The sequence below is a fragment of the Moschus berezovskii genome, chromosome 26 (genome assembly GCF_049115385.1).
Source record: "Moschus berezovskii isolate FMDL1 chromosome 26, NW_MosBer_1.0, whole genome shotgun sequence".
Lineage (NCBI taxonomy): Eukaryota > Metazoa > Chordata > Mammalia > Artiodactyla > Moschidae > Moschus > Moschus berezovskii.
In genome coordinates this window covers 18,441,810-18,460,010 of record NC_142485.1, presented here as the reverse complement: position 1 = coordinate 18,460,010, position 18,201 = coordinate 18,441,810, and the positions used below count along the sequence as shown (strand labels likewise).

General features: G+C 44.8%; 1 protein-coding gene across 1 annotated transcript in view; it reads right to left on the bottom strand.

Annotated features, from left to right (window-relative positions):
- GSR (glutathione-disulfide reductase) overlaps nucleotides 1-17,916 on the bottom strand; it is a 49,148-nt gene extending 31,232 nt beyond the window's left edge. The window contains exons 1-2 of the mRNA XM_055416558.2: nucleotides 17,594-17,916; nucleotides 1,491-1,517 (exon numbers count right to left, since the gene is read on the bottom strand). Of these exons, the coding sequence (XP_055272533.1) occupies nucleotides 1,491-1,517; nucleotides 17,594-17,890 (324 nt within the window). The 5' untranslated portion in view covers nucleotides 17,891-17,916. The remainder of the gene's footprint in view (nucleotides 1-1,490; nucleotides 1,518-17,593) is intronic.
- Nucleotides 17,917-18,201: the final 285 nt, after the last annotated feature.

Genomic DNA, 18,201 nt, shown 5'->3' with positions numbered 1-18,201 from the left:
CATGGGATTTTCTAGGCAAGAGTACTGGAGTGGCTTGCCATTGCCTTCTCCGGATGACTCTGCTAGACTCTCTTAACTGAGGTGCAGTTCCATCAACTGCTTACCACCATGGCATCTAAATACTGTCCTCAGAAACATCATTCAAGCAACTTGAGAAATTCAATTTTAGAATGGCCAGGAGATACCCCAAGTCACATAACGCATGGTTTTAACATGGATAATTTACAGGGCAATAGACTTCTGCTGAAAAACAAAAACTATCAACATCAAGATAAAACAAAACAAAAAAAACCCCAACAATCTTGATACATCTTTCCAGGAGAAAAACTGTTCTAGTCTCCCGGGAAAAAAATCAGAGCTGCACTGGAGCAGGTGAAAGACCACATGGATTGAGGCAAACACCCCACCCCGTGCAAAGTCACTGAGGGTTCCAGGTATTAACTGAAGCCACGTGTGTGAGACACACCCATCCATTTGCCACTCTCATCTACTAAGTCTTGGTCATTTCGGCACTTGGGCTTAGAGTTGGATATAATCGTTTGTATTTCCTGGCTGGACCTCCCTACTGAGAAAAGGTTATCCTGTGCAGACAGATAATGCTTTTTTTTGACGTCATGACTATAGATACTTCATTGGCCTTTGTTCCTTCTACCATCAGAAGTTGGAGACCAGACACTGTGTTATATTCCTGGTTATCTCCCTACTGTGTCCCCAAAGGAACTTTGTCACCGTGAGAACTTAACCACAAAGTGAACGGCCAGGATCAATTTCCTTTGTATGTATGATGCAGTTAGTATCCAGGAACTAAAATTTCAGTGGTTCTCTATCCAGCAGCCCCTCCCTCCCTTTTTCCGGGCTGAAAATGCCACTCACTTGCCCTGTCTCCTCTGCAGGGGTAGCCTGTTCTGGCCAGGAGAATCTAAAGCCTTCTGCAGGGAAAGTGCTGGGTGAGGACATCCCGCCTGGAGCTCCACCAGCCATCCTGTGGCCTTGAGGGTGCGGGGCATGATACTGCTGATCATATACCAAGGATACCAGAGAGGAAAGATGGAGAGAAGGGGTCTTTCAGATATTCTATCCCCAGGCATCTTTATTAAGGCTTCTTAATAAATGTTATCTGTGCATGCTCAGTCACTCAGTTGTGTCCAACTCTTTGTGACCCCCTGGACGGTAGCTCACCAGACTCCTCTGTCCATGTGGATTCTCCAGGCACCAACACTGGAGTGGGTTGCCAAGCCCTTCTCCAGGGATCGAACACTAATCTCCTCATTGCAGGTGGATTCTTCACAACCAAGCCACCAGGGAAGCCCAAATGATATTTAAAAACACAAATAAAAACTATCCTGTGGTTTAAGCCACCGTTAGTAGATTTCTCAGCTCTTTTTTGCAATAAGGATTTTAACTGATACATCTGAAAATAACCTTATTCTGATCATGATTCACCAAATATGTCCAAGGGGAATGAAAGGAAGGAGAAATAAAAGTTCTACCTTTTTGGGTACACATCCGACATTCACCTAGAAAAAAAATAAGAGAAACATATTTTAGGAATATTCAATTCAAAACCATCAAAGAAACCTGCAAAAGATGAAACCCAAGCATCCACCCAGGAGATTTACTCCCTTTTTTCTATTATAGAGTTGAAAAAGATATGAACAGTACTTTCCTTGTGTGAGAAGGCAGAGAATTTACTTATCAGCATTTTCTCAAGAAAAGCAGTGGGTTGGAGGGGGGAACAATCCCATTTCTGAGGCAGGGCAGCAAGGAGGGAGGCACTTCAGGGCTGATATAGATCAGGAGGTGGCCAAGGTCAGAGCTTACACAAGCCAAGAGGGACAAAGCAGAAGAGAAAGCTGGTGGTGAGAGGACCCACCAGCTGAATAAAGGCAACCGAACCATTTGAGCAGCTGTCCTAACGGATTTCTGAGACATTTATTATGGCTTATGCTGGGTAAAACACCCAGAATGTCTCCTCTGAGAAAATCTACAGCAGAAATAACATTCTTTTCAAGATCAAAGTATGATGATGAATCAAGCAGTAAAGTTCATCCATTATCTATCTTTCTCTATGCTTATATACGTGGAGATAATACACTATACATATGCTTACATACATGTATATATACAGACCTATATGTCTATATGTTAGAAACAGACCACAAACTTGACTCTTAGCCTTCTAGCAGCTAATACAAAGGAAAACACAAATAGCTGTAAGATTTTAGTAAAAACCAGCCAGTTGTTTAAAAGTATTCTATTCATCATAAAGATGTCTGGTTCCAGGTGAGTGATCACGCCATCGTGATTATCGTCATCGTGAAGATCTTTTTTGTACAATTCTTCTGTGTATTCTTGCCCCCTCTTCTTAATATCTTCTGCTTCTGTTAGGTCCATACCATTTCTGTATGGTATCACGATGGCGTGATCACTCACCTGGAACCAGACATCTTGGAATGTGCAGTCAAGTGGGCCTTAGAGAGCATCACTACAAACAAAGCTAGTGGAGGTGATGGAATTCCAACTGAGCTATTTCAAATCCTGAAAGATGATGCTGTGAAAGTGCTGCACTCAATATGCCAGCAAATTTGGAAAACTCAGCAGTGGCCACAGGACTGGAAAAGGTCAGTCCTCATTCCAATCCCAAAGAAAGGCAATGCCAAAGAATGCTCAAACTACCGCACAATTGCACTCATCTCACACGCTAGTAAAGCCATGCTCAAAATTCTCCAAGCCAGGCTTCAGCAATATGTGAATCGTGAACTCCCAGATGTTCAAGCAGGTTTTAGAAAAGGCAGAGGCACCAGAGATCAAATTGCCAATATCCGTTGGATCATGGAGAAAGCAAGAGAGTTCCAGAAAAACATCTATTTCTGCTTCATTGACTATGCCAAAGCCTTTGACTGTGTGGATCACAATAAACTGTGGAACATTCTGAAAGAGATGGGAATCCCAGACCACCTGACCTGCCTCTTGAGAAACCTGTATGCAGGTCAGGAAGCAACAGTCAGAACTGTACATGGAACAACAGACTGGTTCCAAATAGGAAAAGGAGTACGTCAAGGCCGTATATTGTCACCCTGCTTATTTAACTTATATGCAGAGTACATCATGAGGAATGCTGGGCTGGAAGAAACACAAGCTGGAATCAAGATTGCCAGGAGAAATATCAATAACCTCAGATATGTAGATGACACCACCCTTATGGCAGAAAGTGAAGAGGAACTCAAAGGCCTCTTGATGGAAGTGAAAGAGGAGAGTGAAAAGGTTGGCTTGCAGCTCAACATTCAGAAAACGAAGATCATGGCATCTGGTCCCATCACTTCATGGGAAATAGATGGGGAAACAGTGGAAACAGTGTCAGACTTTATTTTTGGGGGCTCCAAAATCACTGCAGATGCTGATTGCAGCCATGAAATTAAAAGATGCTTACTCCTTGGAAGGAAAGTTATGACCAACCTAGATAGCATATTAAAAAGCAGAGACATTACTTTGCCAACCAAGGTCCGTCTAGTCAAGGCCATGGTTTTTCCCATGGTCATGTATGAATGTGAGAGTTGGACTGTGAAGAAAGCTGATCGCCGAAGAATTGATGCTTTTGAACTGTGGTGCTGGAGCAGGCTCTTGAGAGTCCCTTGGACTGCAAGGAGATCCAACCAGTCCATTCTAAAGGAGATCAATCCTGGGTGTTCATTGGAAGGACTGATGCTAAAGCTGAAACTCCAATACTTTGGCCACCTCATGCGACAAGTTGACTCACTGGAAAAGACTCTGATGCTGGGAGGGATTGGGGGCGGGAGGAGATGGGGACGACAGAGAATGAGATGGCTGGATGGCATCACCGACTCGATGGACATGAGTTTGAGTGAACTCCGGGAGTTGGTGATGGACAGGGAGGCCTGGCGTGCTGTGATTCATGGGGTCGCAAAGAGTCGGACACGACTGATCGACTGAACTGAACTGATTCATCATAAAAAATATAACTATTCAAACTCCTTAGAGAGCAATTTCTCCCAACAGTCTTTGTAAATTGTGATGTATGTGTTTACACACACATTTTTGTGTACATTTATTTCCTTTTGATCACACCCTAAAATTTATATCTTGAAAAAACCTGTGGCCAAGAGTAAGACTAATTAGTACTTAGGCGCAATCAGTTCAGTTCACTTCAGTCGCTCTGTCGTATCCAACTCTTTGCGACCCCATGAATCCTCCTGCCCCCAATCCCTCCCAACATCAGTCTTTTTCAGTGAGTCATGTAACATGATAAACATCCCTACATTAGGCAACCATATTACAATTGATAAATACATCAAAGTGACAGGCTATACACCTTAAACTTACATGACGTTACACATCAAACTTATTCAATTACAAACATGCATTTTTTTAAAGAGTAAGCCATTAAAACTGTACATAGTGTTTGGCATGCACCATTAGAACTTGGCAATTCTAAATTTAGGACTCTATTACACTTAAACAGTGTCATATTACGTTCCAGCATCCAAAGATACATAGATAAGGATGTGCATTCACTGTCACAGGGATTAACAGGAAACAAGGTAACTATCCATCACTAAGGAAGCATTATTATAGGGAAATTACTGTACACTGAGCCTATGGAATACTTTGCAGTCCTTTAAAAGGCACAGTGATTTCTATTTACTGTTACAGAAGGGCTTCTTAGAATATTAAGTGACAAAGAGAAAGCTGCAGAAGAATTTATTCTTTATATTCCAATGTACATTTATATATATATTTGAAAATGTGCACATACAATCAAACAGTTTGAGTACATACTCCATGTGAGTAACAGTAGTCATCTCTGGGGAGGGAGAAAATGTTCATATTTTACTCCATATACTTTCTATAATGTCATTTCTTACTTGTGTAATTCATTTAGACAAAGAAATAAAACAAAGTGATTTTATCTGGGTAGTGGAATTTAGATGGTTGATTCTTTGATCGCTATTATCTATTTTCAGTATTTTCTACTATACAATTATTCTTCTTTTACATGGAAACATTTGTTACATTGGAATAATTTATATCAGGTGCTCATAAGCTCTGCTGACCACAACCATAGAGAACTAGGCGGGCTCTCTGGATGCCTAAACAATACGGGTCTGGGGCCAAGTGTATGACTTTCGAGTAGTTTATTTTTTAGAAGTTTAACCATCCATTCATTCAGAAGTACTGATTAAGTGCTCACTCACTAATGCCAGAAATGATGCAAAACGGAGCACTAGATGGGTGCAGACTCTGCTCTCATGGAACCACAGTCCTGACCAGAAGGAGGTGCTTGGCCTGTCCAAGAAGCCAACTCCAGAGGCAGCAGCAGAATCACCCACATGCCCTAAAATCACACTCTTGGGTCTGAAGTCAGAGGAGGAAGCTGGTAGAAAATTATGAGCTTTAGGAGCCAGAGAATCTGTCTAGCACACTTTGGGACCTGGGGCTAGGGCTGAATGGAAACCCATGACCTGGAAGTACGCCTCCTCCTATTTTGGCAGCTCCCAGGGACAGGCCTCCAGGGATTTCCACTGGTTTCCAAAACCTCTAACGCTTCAACGCAACCCAACTATCAGATGCCTCTTTGGCATGGAAGGAGAGAAAATGATTCGTTACCTACAAAGCTGAGGAAGCCGGAGTGGAGAGCTCTAGGCAGCCCTGGTCAACGCTCCTTCCCTCTCTAGCTGAGGCCGAGCACAGACATAGAGTCAGACAGACAGGAGCTTGAATCCTCTACTTGCTGGCTGTTGGGGGTAAGTTTCTAAACCCTTCTGAGCTCGGTTTCCTACCCCATAGAACGGGACTGATAATACTTATATTGTAGAGGTTTTGAGATGATCAGAGATGATGTACGTAAAACACCTATTTTCTAATTCATGATAGTTCTGATGATGCCATTGACCTCTCTGAATTATTTCTGCGGTCTGCCAGCTCTTCTGGTGTAGAAAAGCCATATGGAAAAATGTGTCTTAGTCACTTAGCTGTGCCTGACTACGTGACCCTACAGACTATAGCCTGCCACGCTCCTCTGCCCATGGGATTCTCCAGGCAAGAATACTGAAGTGGGTTGCCATTTCCTCCTCCAGGGCATCTTCCCGACCCAGGGATGGAACCCGTGTCTCTTGCATTGGCCGGCAGATTCCTTACCACTGAGCCACCTAGGAAGCCTGAGAGTTCAATGATACCTGTAGCAAAATTCATGAGCTTTCACCATTTAACCAAGGTCTGGCCTTCTAACCTACAATTCTGCCCAGACAAGTAAAAATGTCACATTAACTCGGCTAATTTGCAATCTCACGGGTCAAGAATGTGCTTAAGTAACAGTAAACTTCCTTCCTTTGGTTTCCCCCTTACTGTTTCCCATCATGAGCTGCCTATGGTTTCTTCCATCCACTTTCCTTCTTCACGGCCTAAAATCTAGTTCAGGACTGAGGCAGCTGCACTTCAGTCAGTCAGTCAGTTCAGTCGCTCAGTCGTGTCCGTCTCTCCGCGACCCCAAGAATCACAGCACGCCAGGCCTCCCTGTCCATCACCAACTCCCGGAGTTCACTCAAACTCATGTCCACAGAGTCGGTGATGCCATCCAGCCATCTCATTCTCTGTCGTCCCCTTCTCCTCCTGCCCCCAACCTTTCCCAGCATCAGAGTCTTTTCCAGTGAGTCAACTCGTCGCATGAGGTGGCCAAAGTATTGCAGTTTCAGCTTTAGCATCAGTCCCTCCAATGAACACCCAGGATTGGTCTCCTTTAGAATGGACTGGTTGGATCTCCTTGCAGTATAAGGGACTCTCAAGAGTCTTCTCCAACACCACAGTTCAAAAGCATCGATTCTTCAGCGATCAGCTTTCTTCACAGTCCAACTCTCACATCCATACATGACCACGGGAAAAACCATTGCCTTGACTAGACGGACCTTTGTTGGCAAAGTAATGTCTCTGCTTTTTAATATACTATCAAGGTTGGTCATAATTTTTCTTCCAAGGAGCAAGCGTCTTTTAATTTCATGGCTGCAATCAGCATCTGCAGTGATTTTGGAGCCCAAAAAAATAAAGTCTGACACTGTTTCCACCGTTTTTCCACCTATTTCCCATGAAGTGATGGGACCAGATGCCATGATCTTTGTTTTCTGAATGTTGAGCTTCAAGCCAACCTTTTCACTCTCTTTCACTTTCATCAAGAGGCTTTTGAGTTCCTCTTCACTTTCTGCCATAAGGGTAGTGTCATCTGCATATCTGAGGTTATTGATATTTCTCCCAGCAATTAAATGACAAATCGTCATTCACTAAGCAAAACACTATTGGTTCATCAACAGCTTCTCTCAGCACAATCTTTCAGTCATATTGTACAAGACACTGTTCTGGGGCTCAGTGCTGATCACCAGAAGAGATAAAGATCTGTCTTTGGCGAGTGTCACCAGCTTTATACCCACAGCTAGTAAGCCCCTGGACACCACTTACCCACGTCCCTTCACAATTCTGACCACTCCTGATGTGTGTTTTATTTCTCCACAATTTAGCTCCATTCTGACAGCATCCATTGAAGACAAGATCAGATCTCAGAGGTGAAGGGCTCAGTCCTACAAGACTGTCCTATCCCCCATGTCAGTCACCAAACACAAGTCCAGATTGTCAGCTGTGCTTCTGACCGACCTGCTATAGATCCAAGGTTCCAATGAACCCACCTCCCACTGCCCTTTCTTGGGTTTGATTAATTTGCTAGAGTGGCTCACAGGACTTAGACAAACGTGTGCTGAAACATTTTACTCCCGAGATTACCAGTTTATTATAAAAAGCTATAATGTAACTCGGGAGCAGACCAATGGAAGAGATGCACAGGGTAAGCTATGTAGGAAGGGGTGTGGAGCCCTCATGCCCTCTCTGGGCACACGCGCCACTCTCCTCGAATCTCCAAGTGTTCGCCAGCCCAGAAGCTCTCTGAACCCTGTCCTTTTGGGTTTCCCTGAAGGCTTCCGTTACATAGTCAGGGTTGACTAAATCATTGGCCACTGGTGTTATTCAACCTCCAAACCCTTGTCCTTGCCTTCCCAAGGTCAGGGGGTTAGGCTGGTTCCTTTGCCAACCAGCACCTATGCTTATGTTCTTTCCATCAGACACCTCATTAACATAAACCCAGGTGAGGCTGAACGTCAAGGCACCTTTATCACTCATCATATAGTAATTTCCAAAGGTTTTAGGAGCTCTGTGCCAGAAATGGGAACAAAGATCAAATACGTATTTCTTATTATAAATCCAATTATCACACCCTGGCACATATTAAACATTTAATATCCATGTCTTTTACCTTCAAATTTCAGATGAAAGTTAGTCTGGGAAGGCATCTAGCTTGAAAGACGAGTGAAGGTATTCTATGTAAAACAGAATCTAAAGCAAGAAAATGAACTTATATAAGAGGTATTCAAATGTTAGAACTAAAATTGTTTGAGCTCAATTCTTATTTTAGCAGATCCTTAGATTAACATGCAATCTCCCAGTCCCAGGGATCAAACACAAATGAACTGCTACTCTGGGGCAATCAAGGGAAACCAGATTCAGCTATGTGAGACAAGCTCCTCTAGGGTGTCACTTTTCTCTACCACCTGACACCCTCTGAGTGATATCTGGCCCAATAGCTCTAGCTCACCCATATCCTACTTAATATCTCATGTTGAAACAGTCAGTGAATAAACGGTTATTAATTGTGACTGTGTGAAATCTGCTTAGAAACACATAAGGCCACTCATATTTCCATACATTTCTTTAATTCCACTCGACCAGAAAAATTCTGTTGCTACTTGTGCAAGATACCTTTTACAAGCAAGCAGGAACTCTGAAGGATTAAGAGGCAGCCTTTCTTTTACTGGCCTTGCAAATTTAGTGGGTTCTGAGGTGGATGGCAAAGCAGCATTACTAAGACTGTTGCAAAAGATTAAACAATCAACAAGGTAAATCAAAAGACTTCAATAATAGGATTTGCCTGCTTCAACAAACCCCACCCTTTCTGATCACTCCTTTCTTTGGCACTTATGAACATAGGTGTGCCTCATTTTATGAAATTCTCAACTCATGAAACAATCAGGATTATTTTCTGGTTTTGAGGGATCTTTGTCAATACTGAAGGAATTAATGGCAAGGTTCCCTAAACTGAGCTCTCCTTTCAGTAAATGTTCATTTAAAAATGCATGTTCAACCTTGGGAAAGTGTTAGTTGCTCAGTCATGTCCGACTCTTTGCAACCCCGTGGACTGTACAGCCTGCCAGGCTCCTCTGTCCATGGGATTCTCCAGGCAAGAATACTGAAGTGGGTTGCCATTTCCACCTCAGGGGGCTCTTCCTGACCCAGGGATCGAACCTGGGTCTCCTACACTGCAGGCAGATTCTCTACAATCTGAGCCACCAGGGAAGCCAACCTTGGAACATCATAGTGAAATAAGACAGTCACAGAAAGATAGCTATTGCATGATTCCACTTAATCGAGGGATCTAAGACAGTCAAATTCATAGAGTCAAACAGTGGAATGGTGGCTGCCAGGGCTGGGGGTGGGAGAGGGCCATGTGGATTTACCAATTAACAGGCTCCAAATCTCGATAAGCAGGATGTTTTAAAGATCTGTCGCACAACATTGTACCTACAGTCAGCAATACTGTTGTTGTTCAGTTGCTCAGTCGTGTCTGACTCTTTGCATCTCCATGGACTGCAGCACGCCAGGCCTCCTCCCTGTCCATCACCAACTCCCGGAGTTGCTGAAATTTATGTCCATCGAGTCGGTGATGCAGTACTGTACACTTAAAATTTTGTTAAGAGGGTAGATTTCATGTTAAGTATTCTTACCATTAAAAAATATGCATGTTCAGCCTACTGGGGCTACAGACACTAGAATGTCAAAGTACACGCTACTGCCTTCAAGTTAGTGTATGATTTACATGTTATACTACGTAATTGTTTGCAGCCTGAAGTGAAGAAGTGTTAGTTGCTTAGTCAGGTCCAACTCTCTGCGACCTCATGAACTGCAGACCACCAGGCTTCTCTGTCCATGGGATTCTCCAGGCAAGAATACTGGAGTGGGTTGCCATTTCCTTCTCCAGGGAATCTTCCCGACCAGGGGCAGATTCTTTACCCTCTGAGCCACCAGGGAAGCCCTGTAAACAGCCTAGATGAATACAGACAACAATTTACCAGATGGCTGTTTCTCAGGCCTCTTTTAAAGCCTCTACTCCTCCTACTGGCCTCTCCAACTGGTGTGTACAGCACAGCTCACTGTGACATTAATGATCAAGAAGACTTTTGCTCGGTACAAACTTTCCATTATAAAATAAGTAAGTCACGGGGATGTAACTACATACAGCATGGTGACTATAGTTAATAACACTATTTGAAAGCTGCTAAGAGGGCAGATCTGAAAAGTTTACGAGGGGACATCCCTGGCAGTCCAGTGGCTAAGGCTCCACACTCCCAATTCAGGGGGCCCAGGTTTTATCCCTGGTTGGGAAACTAAGATCCCACAAGCTACAACTAAGTGTTTGCATACCACAACTAGGACCTAACTCAGTCAAATAATTTAATTAAAATAAATTTTAAATAGTGGAAAAAAAATTCACAGGAAAAACCTGTAACTATGTATTGTGACAGATGTTAACTACATTTATGGTGGTGACCATTTCACCATATATACAAATATCAAATTATCTGAAAGCAATATAACATATATAAAAAAAACTTTTGGTCCAGGGATCAACCCTTACTCCCTAACTCTCATTGGTTAAGAACCCCACACTGATACACAAAAATGGGTTGGTCTTTATTGCTGCATCAGTACACTCAGCAGGAATACTGGAATATGTGTTGCTGCAGGCCCTGGGGCAAGGGAATAAATAGTAAGTCAGAAAGAACTTTTTCCTCAAGCTTACTCTTCCCACATCTGCGTGGGCAGAGAACTGAAGGGCCCTGAGCCATAGCGACCAAGCTCCCAGAAGGCTCTAGCTCACCTTGGCTTTGGGCAACCTCTGCATTTTCCCTTGGTCTGCACTTGATCATGAGACAAGCATGATACAGGCAGGCCTTGGAGACGTTTCGGGTTTGGCTCCAGACCACCGAAATGAAGTGCGTACCCCAAGAGTCACAAGAGTTTTTTTGGGGTCCTAGTTCATACAACAGTTATGTTTATATGACACTGTAGTCAATTAAGTGTGTAACAGCATTGAGAAAAAAGGCACAAAACTAAGAGACACTTTACTGCTAAAAAACGCTAACCGTCATCTGAGTCTTCACCAAATCATGTAGTTAACATCAAAGATCACTGACGGCGGACCACCATAACAGATACAATAATGAAGAAAAAGAAATACCACAGGAGGTAAAATGACACAGAGACATGAAGTGAGCAAATGCTGCAAAAGTGGTACTAAGAGATGTGGGCAACGCAGGGCAGCCACAAGCCCACAGTCTGTAAGAAGGAGAAACACACACAGAATCCACAAAGTGCCACGAAATGAGTTATGTCCCTACTTACCTTTTTGGAGACTCCACAGAATGAACTCAAAAATTATCTCATGTATTCTCCAGCCCTCAGAAATGAATGACTTGCAGTAGGCAATACAAGATTACTTACTTCTAACTGAATGCTAGGGAAAAACAGATGATTTCTTTCAGCTTCCCATTTTTAATGTCTAACCTGATCCAGAAAAATAAAGGCTAATTTAAGAGTGGAATCATGTTATTCGAGCTACACAAGCCTTTTTACCTAGTTCATCCACTAGACGTTTAGTAGCAATACCAGCCTTCACTTATTTCCACACTGAACTTGAGGGCAACAGAATGTGCTACTCCAAAATAGTGGCCCACCCTATTGCCCATGCCACTCCTCTAGCATTATTTTGAGGTGAAGACAATTTAGAAACAGCAGACAGGAGGAACTCTGATCTCCCCACCTTTCTACTGAAAAGCAAAGGTGTTAACAGGAGTTAAAATGACACAGAGACATGAAGTGAGCAAATGCTGCTGCAAAATTGCCTCTAGATGTCCAAATCCCCTTTCCTTTGGTTACTCTTCCACAATTTGTCACCCTTTGTTAATTTGTATTAAGCTTCCAGGTCTACGAGTTCCTTTTTTCCCAGTTATTTTCTGTGACACTCATGTGCGCATGTGAAATAAACCTTTTCTCCCATTAATTGCCCACTGTCAAGTTAAATTTGCAGGCCCCAGCTACTGAACATAAAAGGGTGGAGGAAGCGTTTTTCCTTCCCTACAGAACGCAGTACTGGACACAGTCTTCTCAAACCTGAGCTTCTTAACAGTTTAAGGCGATAAACTCCATCAAAGCAAAGTGAACTCTCAGTATACCAACATAGGTCACTCATCCTGAAAATACCTGTCTCCGCGGAAGGGGCCGACCCATTGTATCACAGAAGGGACAAAAAGCATCTAGGAAAAGGAAAACTACATGTGGCAAGCAGTCAAACCACATATACACCCATGGAAGGCATTTACTCTGGAAGTATGAAATTATGAAAGCAGGAAATGACTCTTGGACCAAACTCATTATCATCTGACCCTGACAACTGTGCAGGGTTCACCAGGTTCATTCTTGCGCTTCCATGGGGTTGAATTCAGTCTTCACACAGTTCCTGCTTCCCACGAAGCCTGCAGTATTGTGTCTGGCTCAAGTACACCAGAATCAGAATCGGGATCTTCATAAAAATACACCTGCTGGGGCTTCCCTCCAGACCTGCTAAATCAGGAGCTCTGAAGTGGACACCCACCTGGTAGATTCCAAGGCAAGTGTTTTTTGTCTTGCTTTGTTTTTTAATTTGGCTGCACCAGGTCTTAGTTGCAGGATCTTCGTTGTGGCATGTGGGCTCTTTAGTTTTGGAAGGTGGGATCTAGTTCCCTGACCTGGGATCGAACCAGGATCCCCACATTGGGAGAGTGGAGTTTTAGCCACAAAATGATGACTGGTTCCTAAGAGGCAGAAGAAGTTTCCTTCTATGTAGCTGAGAAGAATGATTAAAAATGTTCATCAAGTCATAAATTACTCCACACAATGACACCAAAGCCACAGCTTCTGATGGCTGGGCTGCTAATTATATAGATTATTTTATGCTTAGTTTGTTTTCAACCACATTTCAGCTGACACTCAATTTGCTCCTTGGTGAAAATGAGAGTCCTAGGCTAGAATAATGCTTCTAAATTCCTGTAAGGTTCTATGTGAGTCTGATCCTTAATGAAATGAAAGCAACAAGGCCCATGCCCCATTTTCATAAAGCTAAAAGTATTTAATTTAAAGGACTGTCAGGGCTTTCCTGGCAGTCTAACGGTTAGGGCTCTGCATTTCCACTGCAGGGGGCATGGGACTGATCCCTGGGCGGGAAACTAAGATCTCATAAGCCATATAGCATGGCCAAAAATGGCCATAAATAAATAAAGAACTGTCCTTTACTTGAAATTATAAGCTTCCTACTTTTAATTAAAAAATTCTTAATAAAAATGATAGTAATACAATTTTTTCAAATGGTCATTAAAAAAATTGAGTCAGCAAGCTTATGTTAGTGCTTCCTATTTAAAAAAAAAAAAAACTATAGTAAAACTGAATTAGTAGAGCTCCAAAATCATTTCCAACTTCATCAATCCTTGAGTCTAAGCTTTCATGAAGGAAGGCTAAAAACAAAAATGTGTATTTTTTTATTTGTTAAAAACCACATGGAAAATTTAGAAATTACATATAATGATCATAATGTAAGCTCCATGAGGATGGGGATTTTTATCTGCTTTGTCTGTTGCTATGACCACAGCATCTACAAATGTACCTTTATACCTGGTATACTAATAAACAAGCAAATAATCAAAAACAAAACGTAATCGCACTCCCTGGAAATCACCACCACCACTAGAAGGTTGTAACTTGAAACTTCTGTGTGAATTCACCCAAAGCAAAAAGTTTCAAAATCCACCAAGCTTGAGATCTATATATTTTTTAAAGTTTATGCTCTTAAGAATTTTTTCTTTATTATTTTTGGCTGTTCTGGGTCTCTGTTGCTGCGCATGACTTCTCACTGTGGTGGCTTCTCCTGTTACAGAGCACAGGATCTAGGTGCCAGGGCTCCAGTAGTTTCAGCACGCAGCTCAGCAGCTGTGGTGCACGGGCTAAGTTGCTTGTTCCAGGGCATGTGGGATTTCTGGACCAGGAATCGAACCCGTGTCCCCTGCATTGGCAGAAGGATTCTCAGCCACTGTGCCACCAGGGAAGTCCCTAGATTTATATATTTAAGAAAAAAACTGGTTGGAGAGTCAAAAGTAAAGAAACGGCTATGTCAATTTCCTAAGGGACATCTCTCAACAATATTAATACCTTGACCATAAAACCACTTTTATAGTGTCCTTTTCCTGCTCAAAATCCTTCCATAGTTAACTGTGCTTCCAGAAACACTATATTTTTACTACCACCTGCCCATCAGCTCGGAGAAGGCAATGGCCAGCCACTCCAGTACTCTTGCCTGGAAAATCCCATGGATGGAGGAGCCTGGTAGGCTGCAGTCCGTGGGGTCGCTAAGGGTCAGACATGACTGAGCGACTTCACTTTCACTTTTCACTTTCACACATTGGAGAAGGAAACGGCAGCCCGCTCCGGTGTTCTTGCCTGGAGAATCCCAGGGACGGGGGATCCTGGTGGGCTTCCGTCTATGGGGTCACACAGAGTCGGACACGACTGAAGTGACTTAGCAGCAGCAGCCCATCAGCTTCTCTCTCTCAGAGACACCTCTGCTCCAGTCAAATTTGATTATACAACACACCCTGCCTCTGTGCCCCCGACCTACCCTGTCAAAAATGATATACATCCAGTTCAAGTTCACAAAGATATTATTATCTCTATCCCCAAACTATCCAAAGTACCCACGCAGAAGTGATCATTTCTCAACTACCCTAAGGGAACCTTACTGTGGTACCACCGCACTCTGGGGTTGACTGTCTACAATACATTTTGCTCCCCATCATACTGTAAATTTCTAGAGGGAAGACACCTTTGTCTACAAATCTTGGTATCTACCCTTTTCTCTCAACCACCTCCAGTCCAAATACTTCGTACTTAAGAGAAGTGAAGACAGGAAATGAAATGTGCTTCAATTTTCCCTACACCTGTTTGGAAATCACTGCAGGTAAGGAGTTTGTTATGGTGCCTGCTGATAACCCAGATAACGAGAATCCTGGGACAAATCTAAACTCACATTTTATCAATTAGTTATTATGTTTTCTGATAGTCAAGGCATACTACACACTTCCTGGCATTCCAAAACCAAATCCAGTTTGATACAAGCCCTAATGGCACATCATAAAAATATGAAATAGGAGATTCCCCCCAAGAGATCAGTGTTTACTGAAAACTAAGTTGTGGTAGCATAATGAGATAAGTAAAGTGAAAGTGAAGTCACTCAGTGGAGTCCGCCTCTTTGCGACCCCATGGACTATAACCTAGGTTCCTCCGTCCATGGGATTTTACAGGCAAGAATACTGGAGTGAGTTGCTATTTCCTTCTCCAGGGGATCTTCCCAACCCAAGGATTGAACCCGAGTCTCCTGCATTATAGGCAGACGCTTTACCATCTGAGCCACCAGGGAAGTCCGAGTCACCAGGGAAGTCCGAGATAAGCAAAGCCAGGTTCTTTATAAGGAAGCTGTGAGTGGCTAACTCCAAAGCTGTCCTTTGCTAGCTCTCCGAAGTAGTTGATCTTTTTTTTTTTCAAATTGGAAGTAGCTGATCTCTTAATTCATCTAGTTACATTTCTAACAGGAATCTAAAAATGGGGGCATCCCCTCCTTGATTAATACCAACTAATCAAGGCAATGATAAAGGATGCCACAGGCTGATTAGGACATTCACGAGTAAGAAGGAAAACGGAAAAGCAGAGAGGGACTAAGATGGGCATCTATCAAGTGATGTCACCGGCTGTCCGGGGGGCCTCTTACTGGCACCCCTCCATCTGCCTTCTGCAGTCAGACTTCTCCGAGGGTCTTCCTGAACTAAGGTGTCAAGGTGCAAGTTGATCATTAAACCAGCATTTTTCCTTTCGTCGTTCCCACTTCAGTTTTGAACTTCAAAAATGAGCACTGGACACTGGTGTCTCCTTTAACCTTTCACAGCTGTTAATTTTGAGTTTCATTCACATACGGTTACTGAGCAGGGACTTTGTTAAAGTGCTAAGAGGCTGAAACATACAAACCCGTTTCTGCCTTTAAAGAGTTCCCAATGTAGTGTCTGGAGAAGGCAATGGCAAGCCACTCCAGTACTCTTGCCTAGAAAATCGCATGGACAGGGGAGCCTGGTGGGCTGCAGTCCATGGGGTCGCTACTAGTCGGACATGACTGAGCGACTTCACTTTCGCTTTTCACTTTCACACATTGGAGAAGGAAATGGCAACCCACTCCAGTGTTCTTGCCTGGAGAATCCCAGGGACGGGGAAGCCTGGTTGGCTGCCATGTATGGGGTCACACAGAGTCGGACACGACTGAAGTGACTTAGCAGCAGCAGCAGCAGCAATGTAGTGTCATTTAAGCATCTCTCTTCAAAGGAACTTCAAGAACCCACTCCCAAGCCAAGGGACTCTTAGATACAACTTCTCTTTTTGGGGGCTGCATGCGGTGCACGCGGGATCTTAATTCCCCGACCCAGGGATCGAGCTCACGACGCCTGCAACGGAATCGCCAAGTGTTACCACTGGACCGCCAGCAAAGTCCCTGGGATACAATATTTTAATACCAACAGCAAGTACTTCACCCAAGTCCTGCAACAGAAAAGCCCTCATCAGTAACTTGGAAACTAAACTTGTTTTTTAAGTGAATAGTTTCTGAATCGCTGGATTTACAACCCTCTTTTGGCGGAGAGGTAGTTTTAAAATCCCGTCTCCCCCGCCCCCAAACGAAAGATCTGTAAAAATCATTTAATAGTAAATCCTACATCCACGTAAACAGCAGTCGGTGACTCTCAACATTGGCTGCAATTCAGAATTACCAAAGCCGAGGTTGCACCCGGGTTAAGCAGAATTTTTTTCCAACTCCTCGGGTGACTTCAACGTGTAGCCAAGAGAGAGAACCGCTGATGTAAATCATTCTGCACTTGAAACCGAAGGGAGAACCCCAGGATCCCCAGTGAACTGCACACGCTCCATCTTTCCTCCCCCCGCCCCAGAGAGAAGCCGGCGACCCGCAATTATTCTCCACGCAGTTTTATGTTTCAAGGGTCTGGTGTTGAGATCCAGCATGGAATACAATACCCTTCCACCCAAAGGAGTGAGGATGTAGGAAAGTTCTGTTAAATTTAATCACCTCGGGCCACCGTTAGGATGACACCTGCTCCAGAAAGGATGCAGGTTTAGCTTCGGGGGTCGCGGATCAGTCCTTTTATACTTCCTTCCTCTACACCCGCTGGGATCCTGACCCCGACCGGCGAGGCGAAGCGGAAAGCGCTGCCCTGGGGGCGGGGGTGGGGGTGGATCGCACTAGGGAAGAACAGAGGCTGTTCTGCAGAGAGCAGCGGACGCAAAGCGGGGCTTCGGGACGCTGCTCGGCCCACGAGGAGAAGCGCCAGGAACCAGGGATACTCACGCATGTGCCACCCAGCTTGTGTCTCTCCACCACGGCCGCCCGGGCGCCCAGCTCCGCCGCCCGGCGCGCGCTGGCCAGCCCGCCCGAGCCACCGCCGATCACCAGGTAGTCGTACGAGATCTCGGCGCCGGCGCTGAGCGGCGGGCACTGCGGCTGCGGCTCCTGCTTGCACGCCATGGCGCGGGAGAAGGCGCGGGCTGGCCCGGCCGGAGGTGGCGCGGAGCTGGGGAAGGCGCGCGCCGCCCGCAGCCAGCCGTGTCCCGCGCTCGCGATTAGAGTCCGGGCCAGAAGGGCCATGCGCGCGGAAGTGCGCGCCTTGGGGGTGCGGCCGGGGGCGGGCCCGGGGAAGGAGGGGGGCGTGCGGGCCCCGGGGCCGGCGCAGCCTCACCGTGACTAAGCACTCAGCCGCCGCGCGGTGCTCCGCTGGGAGCGGGGCGGGGTGGGGGTGGAGCCCTCGGGCCGGGCTGCACTGGGGCGGACCGGCGCCAAGGGGCGGTGTCGACCCCTCTGCGTCCCCTCGTGCCCGCGAGCCAGCTCGCCCTGCTCCGAAGGCGGATATCTTTCCCGATCTCGCCGCCTACGTGTTCTCCCCAGTACTTGGGTCCCCG